At 40.0% G+C, this 12,496-nt stretch overlaps 1 protein-coding gene across 10 annotated transcripts in view; it reads right to left on the bottom strand.

The window, feature by feature from the left end:
• Window positions 1-288: 288 nt before the first annotated feature.
• LOC140199449 (diacylglycerol kinase beta-like) overlaps window positions 289-12,496 on the bottom strand; it is a 566,317-nt gene continuing 554,109 nt past the window's right edge. For all 10 annotated transcript variants that reach the window (XM_072261555.1, XM_072261557.1, XM_072261558.1 and 7 more), the window contains 3 exons: window positions 10,064-10,184; window positions 6,759-6,819; window positions 289-1,737 (listed from right to left, as the gene is read on the bottom strand). In XM_072261555.1, the coding sequence (XP_072117656.1) occupies window positions 1,639-1,737; window positions 6,759-6,819; window positions 10,064-10,184 (281 nt within the window). In that variant the 3' untranslated portion in view covers window positions 289-1,638. The remainder of the gene's footprint in view (window positions 1,738-6,758; window positions 6,820-10,063; window positions 10,185-12,496) is intronic.

Here is a 12,496-nt window from a genome sequence, read left to right as displayed (position 1 = left end):
CACATAAAACAAAATATTACCATAAATATGTTAATACAACATAATTCAAAATGCATGTAGTATGCAGCACAGGTGAACAGTAAACACCTCGCTGTCCTAGTGATGAGATCTTGGTGATGGCAGTGTATTCGTTCAGTCTACCCCGTTGAATTACTTCATTATCATCTTCTTCTGAGATTACAGGAATAATCTATTGGCCTGGTGCTATCTCATATTAGTCAACAAAAAAAACAGGTAAAATTAAAGGTTATATGCCCGCTATGTAATAATGATATTCAGCACAAAGAAGATGCTTTTCAGTTTATTTGTTCTAAAACAATATCCATTTTGGGTTACATATAAACATGGTACATAACAGATCTACACAATACCATGCAAGCAGCCAAAAGCAATTCAACAGACGAGGGGCAACATTACATTGGTAACTTTATTTTACATAAATTTCAAATTCTTAACAATATACTGGTATGAAAACCCTAAATTATCCAAATGGCTAAAAGTAAGTATTTTCTAACAGCTTTACAGTACATTCAAAATAGATATGGACCCTCTCACTATACTAGTAGTGTGTTTAGTGGCATTTCTATTTAAATGCAGCTAACACAAAGAATATAAAAAACAAGTGCTATATATTTGGCTTCTTTTACGATGTAAGATCTATTGATTTTTTTTCAATAATTATTGCACCTTTTTATGTTCAGACACATTGTTAAGGCTGATGATTGTAAACAGACACACAGAACACACAAGCCTACTGTTGCCACTGATATACTACATCAAGAATGATAATCTACACGTAAACACAACCACTGCTGATGCATATGTTTAACTTGAATACCAGTGATGTTTTGCAACCATGTATATGATGCACACACACACACAGGTCAGGCTTCTAAGCACAGCTTTCTCTGAATGTCGGTTCAACTAGTTTACAAGTTTCTCAGTCTTTACCAATATTAGGAATATTGGTGCAGCCAGTTAATTATAGTTTATCATAAATGTTATATAGCTATGGCAATGATATCACAGCAGGAAAAAAACAATTCATCATTATGTACTGTCATGTTTTGACCTGAAACCATGAGCTGTTCAATCAAAGTGCAAGGTACGGAACTTGCAATTTCAAAACGTTCCTACGTACACAATCCCAGAATGCAAATTCCTTGCTGCTGTCCCAGAACTGCCTGCAGCTCTGAGATGATGACCTGGAAGTGTAACTTTGTTAGGCAATAGGCATTGGTCAGTATGCAACAGCTTAAGTCAATTGTTTTACTGTTGTAGTATGGGTGAGTTTGGATTGCATCCTGGAGCTTTGCTTCTCTCTTTGCTCCATTGTTCCTAGGATACTAGAACAAACATCTGAAACATGGCAAATGAAAACACCAAAGTATTTACTGATTCTGTTCATTCTTGGAAAGTTTATGACTTTGCTTCATAGATTCATTTTAAATAGTACAAAGTTATTTTCATTGAAGTCCAAGTTTTATATATTGTTACTGTACAGTGTTTAAGTCCGGTGACTCTGTGGTATAAATGTAGAATAAAAATAAAACATCTAAAGTAAAAAGAAAATATTCATTTGTCCAGAGGGCTTTCCTGTAACATTATGATCTTCAGCTGTAACATTTTCCTGCACATTTAATCTCTGCTGCGATTTCTCCTTTTCCAGAAAAGTAGACTTGCCTTTGCAGGAGGTCCCAACAGCATAGGGACCTGGTTTTTGTGAGTAATTCTAATCTGGAAAATAAAATATTACAGATGAGTCTTAAACTGGGTAATTGTTAAGTAATACTATATTTGTACATCATGACATTCAGCTGAATGTGTTTATGATATTCAACAAAACAGCGCTTATGGAGCGGGAGCCCCAAAGGTTGCTAAGGGTTAAAATTAAATAAATCCATATTTGATCTGCAAATTGTTAGTAATAATTATTTAAATGACAGAAATTTACATTATCCTCAGATATCACTTGGCCCTCTTTCTGCATCTACAAGAACAAAAACACAGTCACATGGCCCATTCCTGTTACTGTTCCATTTAACAAGATCACGGTTGATTTTATGCACTGACTCTAGTCCCCTGACTAATCCCTGAATCTCAACATTCTTTAAATTCCAAAAATGTATCAATCCCGATATATTCAATGGCTGTGCATTCACAGATCTCTCAAGTTGGGAATTCTCAATGTAAAAATGAATTCTTCCTGATATCATGTCTAAATGTTCAGTTCCACATTTTGTAGCTATGTACTCTAACACTAACTCTAGCCATTCCCATCTCCAAAATTCGAATAACCTGTAAAGATTATTATAACATTCTGTAGTTGTGATTAACAAATAAATTCAGTGGATTCTGGTTAATTGGGACACATTGGGATCAATACATTTTGGCCCAATTAATCAGCTGTCCCAAATTAGCTGAAGTTTCATGGAACAGTTAAGAAGGTATATTAAAAAAAAAGACAAACTACCCTATAACTGAGTAACAAATTATGCATTTAAATTAAATACAGAATACATTAGAAACTAATAAGGACTATAAAACTGTATTAGTTCCTAATAGGTATTGAAGGAGGAATTCATTCAGTGTATGCTGATGTATTCTGATTGACTATAAATGAACAAAATTAATGCAGACACATAGTGCAGATATTGGACTGTCTTTAAACAGTGCTTTTGACGAATGCAACCTTAAACTCTTCCTTTCAAATGTAACATTTAAGGTGACTGTTGATACCTTCAAATTCTTCATAGTTCCTAACTTGTTGAATTAGAGAAATTATTTCATTTTCACTCCTGGCCGTTTCTGGCATCTTCAAGCCTGAATGCTTGAAACCGCAGTGAGGAAAATAGTTCTGAATTGTCTTACTGTTTATTATTCAGCAACTATCAGTGACAAAAATCACTGTGTTTTGAACACAAACACACAAGTGATGCTACTTAAAAATGGTTTGCTCTAAGCACGGTATAATGTCTAATAGCCACATGACGTGCATGTGACTGACGCTAATTAGAAAAATTTTTGGTGACAGTTGCTTGCCCTAATTAAGTGGCATAGCATCCCAAATAAGCAAAGGGAATCCTGGCTATTTTCTCAATTTGTTTTTGTTCTTTAAGAATTGCCCCAAGTAAGCAGATGCCCCGATTAAGCAATGGCACAATTAAACGGCATCCACTGTATGACATTTTAAAGGTAAATTTTAGTTAAAATCTCAACCATAGGCAGAGGATGTCAACAGTTCTGTTGAACCAAAAATAACTTTTCACTGATCTTCCCATTTATGCTGCTAGGAGGAATTATTTCTAAATAAAAAATACAACGATAAAAAATGATTTTTGTATTTGCCTATTGTTAATAAAAGGAGGGGAAGTTAAATATTCCTAGGATAAATTTTACACATTGCTTTTAGACACAACTATACAGAACATAAATTCTGGATGTAGTGCATATGTGCTAGGTCGTGGCACATTGGACATTTAGGTGCAGGTAATGTTATATGTGAACTGGGCAGTGCTAACCTGCCACCTACATTTCAGTTACTTGCTGCTGACGCCTGAAAGTCTATACTGGCACGCCAAACTCCTTGGTGGTTTTGGGGTTAACGTGTTTAGTGGTGATTCCCGACCTTGACCATGCCAACAAGGTGAAGCATTGAGCAGATGGTAAGCTGCTTCTCTACACACCAGGACTGCTCGTGCACGTGTCCTATTGGTCAGATCTAGGCCAGATTTGGCAGAAGGCTGGAAATAGGTTGCTGGGTGTTGAGAGAAATCCAAAAGGAAGGATTAAATATAGTTTTATGTGGTTTTATAGAGATAAAAATTAAATGTTCTAAGCAAGTTATGTTGGTAGAACCATACAAGCAAGAAAATTAGTGAGGATGAAAAGGGGCATATTGTTACTTAAATTCTGTTCTGTCAATGGTATCGTAAAGTTTTCAACAGCAGTTACTAATTTATCCTTGGGAGGTCATTAATAGATGTGAAATCTGTTAAGGTGTAGCATGTCTAATCTGGAACCACTTGTTTCGTGTCTCTACTGAAGTTGAATGTTAGCAAAAATTATCTGAAGAAAGCTCCAAAGGTGAAGTGGGGAATGTAAGTAACATGGTTACTCTACGGAGCTACAGTGCTCTCTGTCATGTGATCATGTCCCGATCTCATTTGGAGACTGCTCCATCCACTGATGCCTTCCATTAATGTTCAACTGTGAAATATATTGGTAGGAAGTAGAGGACGCCAGAATCTGCAACTCTTACGACTGGTGAACTCTAAAATGGAACATCTCTCAATGGAGTATAATTTATGTATGATTATACAATTATGTACAACTTTGTATTCTGTGTGTTGTCAATACCTGTGTGCCTTTGCTTCTGTTACAAATTTTTCATTGAACTATACCTCACCATACTTGTGTACATGACAATAAACTTAACTTCCCATGAGAGGCACTGCCAGAAGACATCAGGGATTAGAGGAGTCTACAGATTGTTGACTATAATAATACTGTTGTATTGTTGATGGTCTGTTTTGTAGTACTTGCACATGTAACTTTGATTTCACACCAAACTTCCTGAAATTGCGGATCTAGTTTCTTATGTTGTAGCTCAGAGATAAGTGATTTCTACTGTCCGTGACTCTTCCTGTGCTTTGAATTGTAATTAGTTTATTATTGGCACATGTACAGCGCTACAGTGAAAAGCTTGTCTTGCATGCTGTTCATACAGATCAAATCATTATGCAGTGCAGAGTGAAGTGTAACAGCTAAAGATAAAATGTAGTGCAGGTAGACAGAAAAGTGCAAGATCATGTGAAGATAGATTGTGAAGTCAAGAGTCCATCTTGTGAGACCCTACGGCACAGAAGCAGAATTGATCCATTGAGTCTGCTCCACCATTTGATCACGGCTGATTTATTTTCCCCCTCAACCCAACCCTGCAGCCTCCTTCCCATAACTGTTGATGTCCTTACTAATCAAGAACATATCAACCTCCACTTTAAGGATTTCAGATGAGCAGGGAATCATTCAATAGTTATATACCGAGAAACATTGATTGTGTGGATAGTCAGAGGCTTTTTCCCAGGGCTGAAATGGCTAGCATGAGAGGGCACAGTTTTAAGGTGCTTGGAAGCAGGTACAGAGGAGATGTTGGGGGTAGGTTTTTTTTACACAGAGAGTGGTGAGTGCATGGCATGGGCTGCTGGCAATGGTGGTGGAGGCAGATACGATAAGGTCTTTTAAGAGACTCCTGGACAGGTACATGGAGCTCAGTAAAATAGAGGAATATGGGTAAGCCTAGGTAATTTCTAAGGTAGGGACATGTTCGGCACAGCCTTTTGGGCTGAAGGACCTGTATTGTGCTGAAGGCTTTCTATGGTTCTATGACAGCAACGTAGAAGCTGTCAGAGCCTGGTGGTAGGTGCTTTCAGGCTTTTATATCTTCTGCCTGATTGGAAAAAGGAAAAGAAAATGTTCAGAGTGGGTGAGGTCTCTGATTATGCTGGCTGTTTTACTGAGACAGCAAGATGTGTAGATAGCCCATGGAGGGGAGGCTGTTCTCCACGATGTGCTGACCTGTGTCCATGACTCTCTGCAGTTTCTTGGGATCATGGCAGAGTAGTTGCCATACCAGGCTGTGATGCATCCAGATTGGTGCATTGATAAAAATCGGTAAGGTTCAACAGAGATTTGCTAAATTTCTTTAGCCTCCTGAGGAAGTAAAAGTGTTGGTGAGCTTTCTTGTCTGTGGTTATTACATGGTTGGATCAGGACAGGTGCTTGGTGCTGTTTACTCCTGGGAACCTGAATCTCTACATTCTCTCAATCTCAACACTGTTGATATAGACAGGAATATCAGTGACAAGGAAAGCTAAAGTCTTCCTTTTTCTGAAAAGTCAATGGATTTCTTCCCTGTTGTCTGACAAACATTACCTTCTTGCTAACATTCTGCCTTCTTACAGGCACTGACAGTGCTGGGTCTTCCTCAAGCAGCTATTGTCATGTGTGATCCTTTGTCGTGAAAACTCTTAAACTGCTGAACTACATGGGCACAGGCAGGGAAAGTGGATACAGGAGCAAACCGTAACCCTACGTTCACTCGAGTAAAAAATAGCACTGGCAATAATGAAAGGAACCCTTGTGAATTTTCATAACCCCAGGGCAGGAATCTAATTTTACGGCATGGAACTACGTATATCCTAACCAAGAGTTAATGTTGCATTGCATGAAACCCATTAAACTGTCTCAAGGTGCTTTGCAACTATGACTTGTAATCAGTGTTCTCATGCAGACAAATCCAGTAGTTGTTAAGATCCCATAACCTCACTGGTGTTATTCATCAATTTCTCGTGTTGCTTGAGGAGGTATGATTGATCAGGCCAGCAGGACATATTCCTGCATCTCTTTGAATAACTGCACCAATCTTGGTGTAACTTCTTACTTATTTTCCTGACTGCAACATTCCCTATATATTGCACATCATGGAGACTTTCAGAGTTTTATGGATTAAAGTGATAGTATGAATCTACAATCTTTGATTCAAGGAATATTAAAGAAAATCCTCCCGACAGTTTTTTTAAAACAGTAACGAGTTGTTGGGTTTTGCCATGGTATTTGTTTGGAGGTTTTAACATTAAGTAAAACAAAGGAACAGTTGGCATTAATAGGAAGTTTCAATTAGAAATCAAACAAATATCATTGATAGGAATGCATCAATTCATCGCACAGCTATAGAAATAAGGAAAATTCACACTTACAGTACAAGGAGGCTGCATCCAGGGCTCCCCATCAATCTGCATAGGCAGCAGCTTAGTTGTTCTATAAATAATTACCTGCAGTTAGCTCAGAACTTTTACTGTAGTATACATACTTTTAAAGGGTGATATAACCACAATACTAATAATGTAAGAATATTTCTCTTTATTCATAAGGTACTATGGGTAAAGGAAACATCTAATGTCAGTCCAGAGCTGTCCCCTTCCTTGAACACTGTAGTAGCCCATTTAATGAAGGTACATTTAAGATTTTGATACAGTGATATTACCAGATCAGCAATGTACACATATATCTCTGATAATCCAGCACCCAGTTGCTTGGAAACCCTAATGTTGTTGTACCTGGCTCAGTCACTGAGTCAGGGCTCCAGAGAGCAAGAGCGTGTGTTTCCTAGAACGCCAGCAGTCAGTGTCATAGGTCGGTGTGTGGCCAGAGCCATGATATAGAATGCCCGTACATTTCCTGCTCTTTTTAAACTCAGCATTCAGTAAAAAAAAACATGATATTACCATGTAATAACATATTAAGGGAAAAGTAGAATAAAATAGTGTGTGTATTAGTATAAGGAACATTCAACAGTCTAGGAGATCTGCTGGTCTGGTCCAACCAAAGCTTAAAGGCTTTGAACTTTAAGGAATTAGCAGAGTTTTACTCTATGTCCTGTTTAGGTGTGACTTGGAGGAGTCCTTCAAGGTACTGGTGTTCTATGAGCCTTTGCACTTGTCCTTCTAGCTGGTAGCAAGTTGTACATACTGCGGCCTGAGTGCACTGTTGATGAAGGGTATGAATGCTAAAGTGATGGATGGGTGTCAATCAATTTGACAGCTCAGTCCTAGATGGTGTCGTGCTGTTCTAATGCTTCAGTCATCCAGGCAAGTGAATGGTCACCTGCTGAAGAATATTTGAGCCTCTGATCTGCTCTCAGTATATCTTAGTGACTGGTGAAGTTAAATTTCTGGTGATCCCAGAATGTTGTTGATAGACGGAGAAGTTGGGCTGGGGGGTGAAATGGTGAATTTAAGTTATGCTCCCAAGCTTGTGTTCTACATCAATGCACAAAGATGTAAAGATTATGCAGCATCTTCTTTCCATTGACTATTCAGTAGACTGCTACAGTTGTGGTTTTGCTCTAGCTGCAGAATATTTCCCTTGTTTCCCTTGCATGTAGTCCCGTGTTGTCATTTCACCAAAGTGGCATCTCATCTTTAGGCAGACCTGTTGCTGCTCCTCCACGTTCCTCTCCACCGTTTATGGTCCCTTCAAGGCATGTGTGAGACTAACGTACCAGCCTTTTGAATAGAATACACATGGTTCCTTTTGTCCTGGACCAGAATTGTTTATAACCTTGTGACCACTGCTGCTGCTTGGTTTCCCTTTGTGCAAACTCCCGCTCATCAACAGTGTGAAGGATACAAGCATGTCAGGCCATGAAGTTACAGAATGAAGTGGATCCCAATTTATCTACTTGCTGACTTTGAACTTCTGGATTTGTTCACGTTCAGAACATGTCCCACCTAATCCATATCGGTGTGACAGAACATCAGAGTCTTTGATGTGAAAATGGGGTCTCATCTGCTCAAGGTCTCTGCTATGATCACTCCTACCAATCACATCAAGGACAGAAGCATCCATGTCAAGTACATTGTTGGGGGCAATGGCAAATAACTTCTTGCTGCATGTTGACTTCAGAATCAGAATCAGGTCTGATATCGCTGGAATGGGCCATGAAATTTCTTGTTTTGTGGCAGCAGTACAATAGTACATTGCGCTAATAATAATGTAGGTCAACAGACAATAGACAATAGGTGCAGGAGTAGGCCATTCAGCCCTTTGAGCCAGCACCACCATTCACTGTGATCATGGCTGATCATCCACAATCAATACCCTTTTCCTGCCTTCTCCCCATAATTTTTCCAGGTAGCGGACGACTTCCTCCCACACCACTCTGACGTAGTTGGAACTCACGTACGAGGCAAGTTACAGCAGTGGTTTGCCATTGCCTTCTGCCCGGTGAATTTTTTTTAAAAAGAAATCACCAGCTCTTAACCCCGCACGGATGGAAAGAGTGCCGGACGGAGCCGGCTGGGTTTGAACTTGGGAACCTCCGCCCCGCAGTCCAGCGCTGATCCCACTACGCCACCAGCCGGCTCACATTGCGCTACATAATAATAAAAAACTATAAATTACAACAAGATATATGTCTCCTATTTCTGCAGACTTAGTTATAGAGCCTTTATCCTTCAGGCTGTGGGGCAGATTGATCAATAATCTCATTATTAGGCCGTAATTAAGCCAAGATTAATTAGTGATGATTTCCAGGACCTCTCCTTTCCAACTTTGCAATTCATCTCTCCTGCTAGTTGAATAGGATATAGCCTGGGATAGTATTAGGGTCTGGAATGCTGTTGTTGTTCACGTATTGTGGCAAAAATGCCACTTCCATAGCATTTGACTGATTTTACGAGGCCGAGTTGCAAGCTCGATGCTCAACCCAGCGTGGATGGAGAGCGTGCAAGGAGCCATCGGATTCAAACTCGGGACTATTGGCCTCGAAGTCCGGTGCTGAAGCCATTACACCACCTTGGCTTAGGAATGTTGACTGAAAGTCTGAGTCTGAGAATGGTTCAACCTGGATGATCCTTACCTTGAGTATTGAATGTATTCTGCTTCTGTGGTTCTGTCAGCTGCTCCACTTCCCTCCCGTGTTCCAAAGTAGGAAAATTATTTGGATCATCGTGAAGAAAGTATAAGGGGAGATGGTGTGCATTTGAGACAGGAACACAGGGAAATAATGAGAAAGGGAACAGGACCAATGAGGTTGTTCAGCTGGGAGCAATGGGTGAATAACAATCTCCTGTGTCCTAGTAAGCAAATGCACAATCTCAGATATTTCTGAGGGGACCTTTACCTTTGTAATTCTGTGTGGCTAACTTGATGCTGGTGTTCAGTTTAATTACTACTCCTCCTACTTGCATGAGATAACTGAGAGAACAGGTAAAATTTGATCTCACGTTATAATTGGTCAAAAATCAGTAAGAACATCAGATCTTCCCCAAAGGTTATTGGTGAATGTGATGAATTCTAATGACAGTCCAGTAGTTTGCTGATCACATGATCAGTACTAACTTCTTATTAGAGATTTAATTAACCAGATTGAAATTTCCCAGCACCCTCATTCCATAATTCAAAGTACCTCGGGTAAAGTTTCCAGTGAGTCGTACAGAAACTCCAGCGTATGTGACCGATTTAATGCCGAAGTAATGAGTGAGCAGGTTTGGATAGCTACCTGATGGTGACGCAAGCACACTGAGCCAGTCGCTTCCCAGCACTCTTCAGTCCAGTGTAGATTTGTCCCATCTCCATGGCACCCTCAAGGCCAACAACCTCAAGCAGCTGATCACTAAAGTCTGAACAAAATAGAAAGGAAAAGTCAGCTCCATTTGAAGGCAATGACTGTGACAGTCACAATGAAGTACCACACTTCTCTTCACATGCTGCGTATAAGCAATCACAAGTTTTTAAGACCTTTGTTAGTTATGTGCCCTGTTGTATGACTTGTGATGTGTACCACCTGCTCCCATGGCTTCACGTGACCCTGACTGGGGAGGGTGAGGCAGGTGCTACACCTTGCCCAAGGGTGACCTAGTGGAGGGAAGGAACAACTTACACCTCCATTGGCAGACCGCCCTGCCACCCTAAAAATTGTGTTAAATAGATTGAAAAAAAACCTCTAAACTCTAAAGCAATTTTATAAAATCTTGAAATAATAAATCAAGTTCTTTCTGTGAGTAAAGATGACCATAAAATACTTCTTCTCTTGTGCCAGTTGCACTGCAGTGTGATGATGTGATGTTCTCTGTCCCGCACATCTGCTGTGCAGAAGGCAACATTGGTGGGATCATTAAGTTTCAGCCTGAAGTATCCAGCTTAAAAGTAAAAATACAGGTGAAATTGTTTCCACCGACACGAGAGTTGTAATCAGAAGCCATAAACTTGAGATAATTGGAGAAAATACCATAAATTTTTTTGGGGGGGGGTGGGAGTTATGGATCAAGATGAGGAGCATCTTGTTTTGCTGTACTTGGAATGCATTGCCTGGAAGGGTGAATAAAACAGTTTCAGCATCTACTTGAAAGGAAACACGGAGTGACGGATGGTTGGGTGCAGAACACTTTCCATTGCTCTGTTAAACACCTGACACAGTCAAGTTGCTTAGAATCTCCTCCTCTGCTAGAGAACTCAGGACAAGAATACCGTCTGTGGAGAGAGGCTGAAGGTAGGTTACCAACGGGCATTTTCTGCTTTAATTTCTTATTTTATGCACTTGTGTTTTCTGAGTCAAAAGGACAGAATTATTAACAAATCTAAGCATGCACTGTGACTTAACATATTACATTCAAGTACCTAAGTGGAGACACTGACTCCTGGCCTTCATTTAACAAGCAATGAACTGCAGTGCCAGTGGAAAATGCACAAGCACTTTGGTGGTTAGGGAATTGGAAAATCTCAAGGAATTCTATTTTCTTGTCAATTCCAGTAACAAAATAGCCTGTTGTCTGCTCACTAAAGCTGTAAGTTTCACTGCCCTCCTCTGTGAAACTCAGCTTTGCTCTGAGGACAAGTAGAATCTATTTATTTGTTAGTTTATTCGAGGGATATGGTCAAAGCTGGCCATACCAATATTTATTAGCTATCCATAATTGCCTTTGAATTATCAGCCAGTGAAGAATTAGTCATATCTATGGGGTTGGAGTCATATAGTATATAGGCGAGAACAGGTAAAGATTGCAGATTCTCTTCCCTCAAAGACATCAAAGTTCAAAAGTTCAAAGTTAATTTGTTATCAAAGTACATATATGTCACCAAATACTGTATAAATCCAATCACCTTAATAGAATCCATGAAAGGCCACACCAACAGAGTGGATAACCAGTGTGCAAAACACAACAAACTGTTCAGATGTGTGTGTGTGTGTGTATGTTGTGGGATGATTTCAGTGATGGGGCAAGTGAAGTTTACTGAAGTTATCCCCTTTGGTTCAAGAGCCTGATGGTTGAGGGGTGATAACTGTTCCTGAACCTGGTGTTGAGGGTCCTGAGGCTCCTGTATCTTCTTCCTGATGGCAGCAGTGATAAAAGAGCATGATCTGGGTGGTGGGGGGTCTCTGATGATGGATACTGTACTGCTTTTCTTTGACCATGCTCTATGTAGTTATGCACAATGGTGGGGAGGGCTTTACCTGTGATGGACTGAGCTGTATCCACTACCTTTTTTCTGTTCAAGGGCATTGGTTTTTCCATACCAGGTTGCGATGCAGCCAGTCAATATACTTCGCACCACACAAGATGTCATGCCAAATCTTTGCAAACTTCTAAGGAAGTAGAGCTGCTGTCATGCTTTCTTCATAACCGAACTTACCTGCTGGACCCGGGATAGGTCCTCTGAAATACTAACACGAAGGAATTTAAAGTTGCTGGCCCTCTCCGGCTCGGATCCTCCTATGAAGACTGGCTCATAGACCTTCAGTTTTCTTCTCCTGAAGTCAATAATAAGCTCTTTTGCTTTGCGGACATTGAGTAAGGGTTTGTTGTGGCACCATTCAGCCAGAGTTTCAATCTCCCTCCAATATGCTAATTCATCACCACCTTTGATTCGGCCTACGACAGTGCTATTGTCAGCAAACTTGAAGATGGCTTTGGAGCTGTGCGTAGCCACACAG

This window comes from Mobula birostris, chromosome 6 (assembly GCF_030028105.1).
Source record: "Mobula birostris isolate sMobBir1 chromosome 6, sMobBir1.hap1, whole genome shotgun sequence".
Lineage (NCBI taxonomy): Eukaryota > Metazoa > Chordata > Chondrichthyes > Myliobatiformes > Myliobatidae > Mobula > Mobula birostris.
The sequence above is the reverse complement of the archived record's forward strand: the minus strand, read 5'-3'. Positions and strand labels throughout refer to the sequence as shown.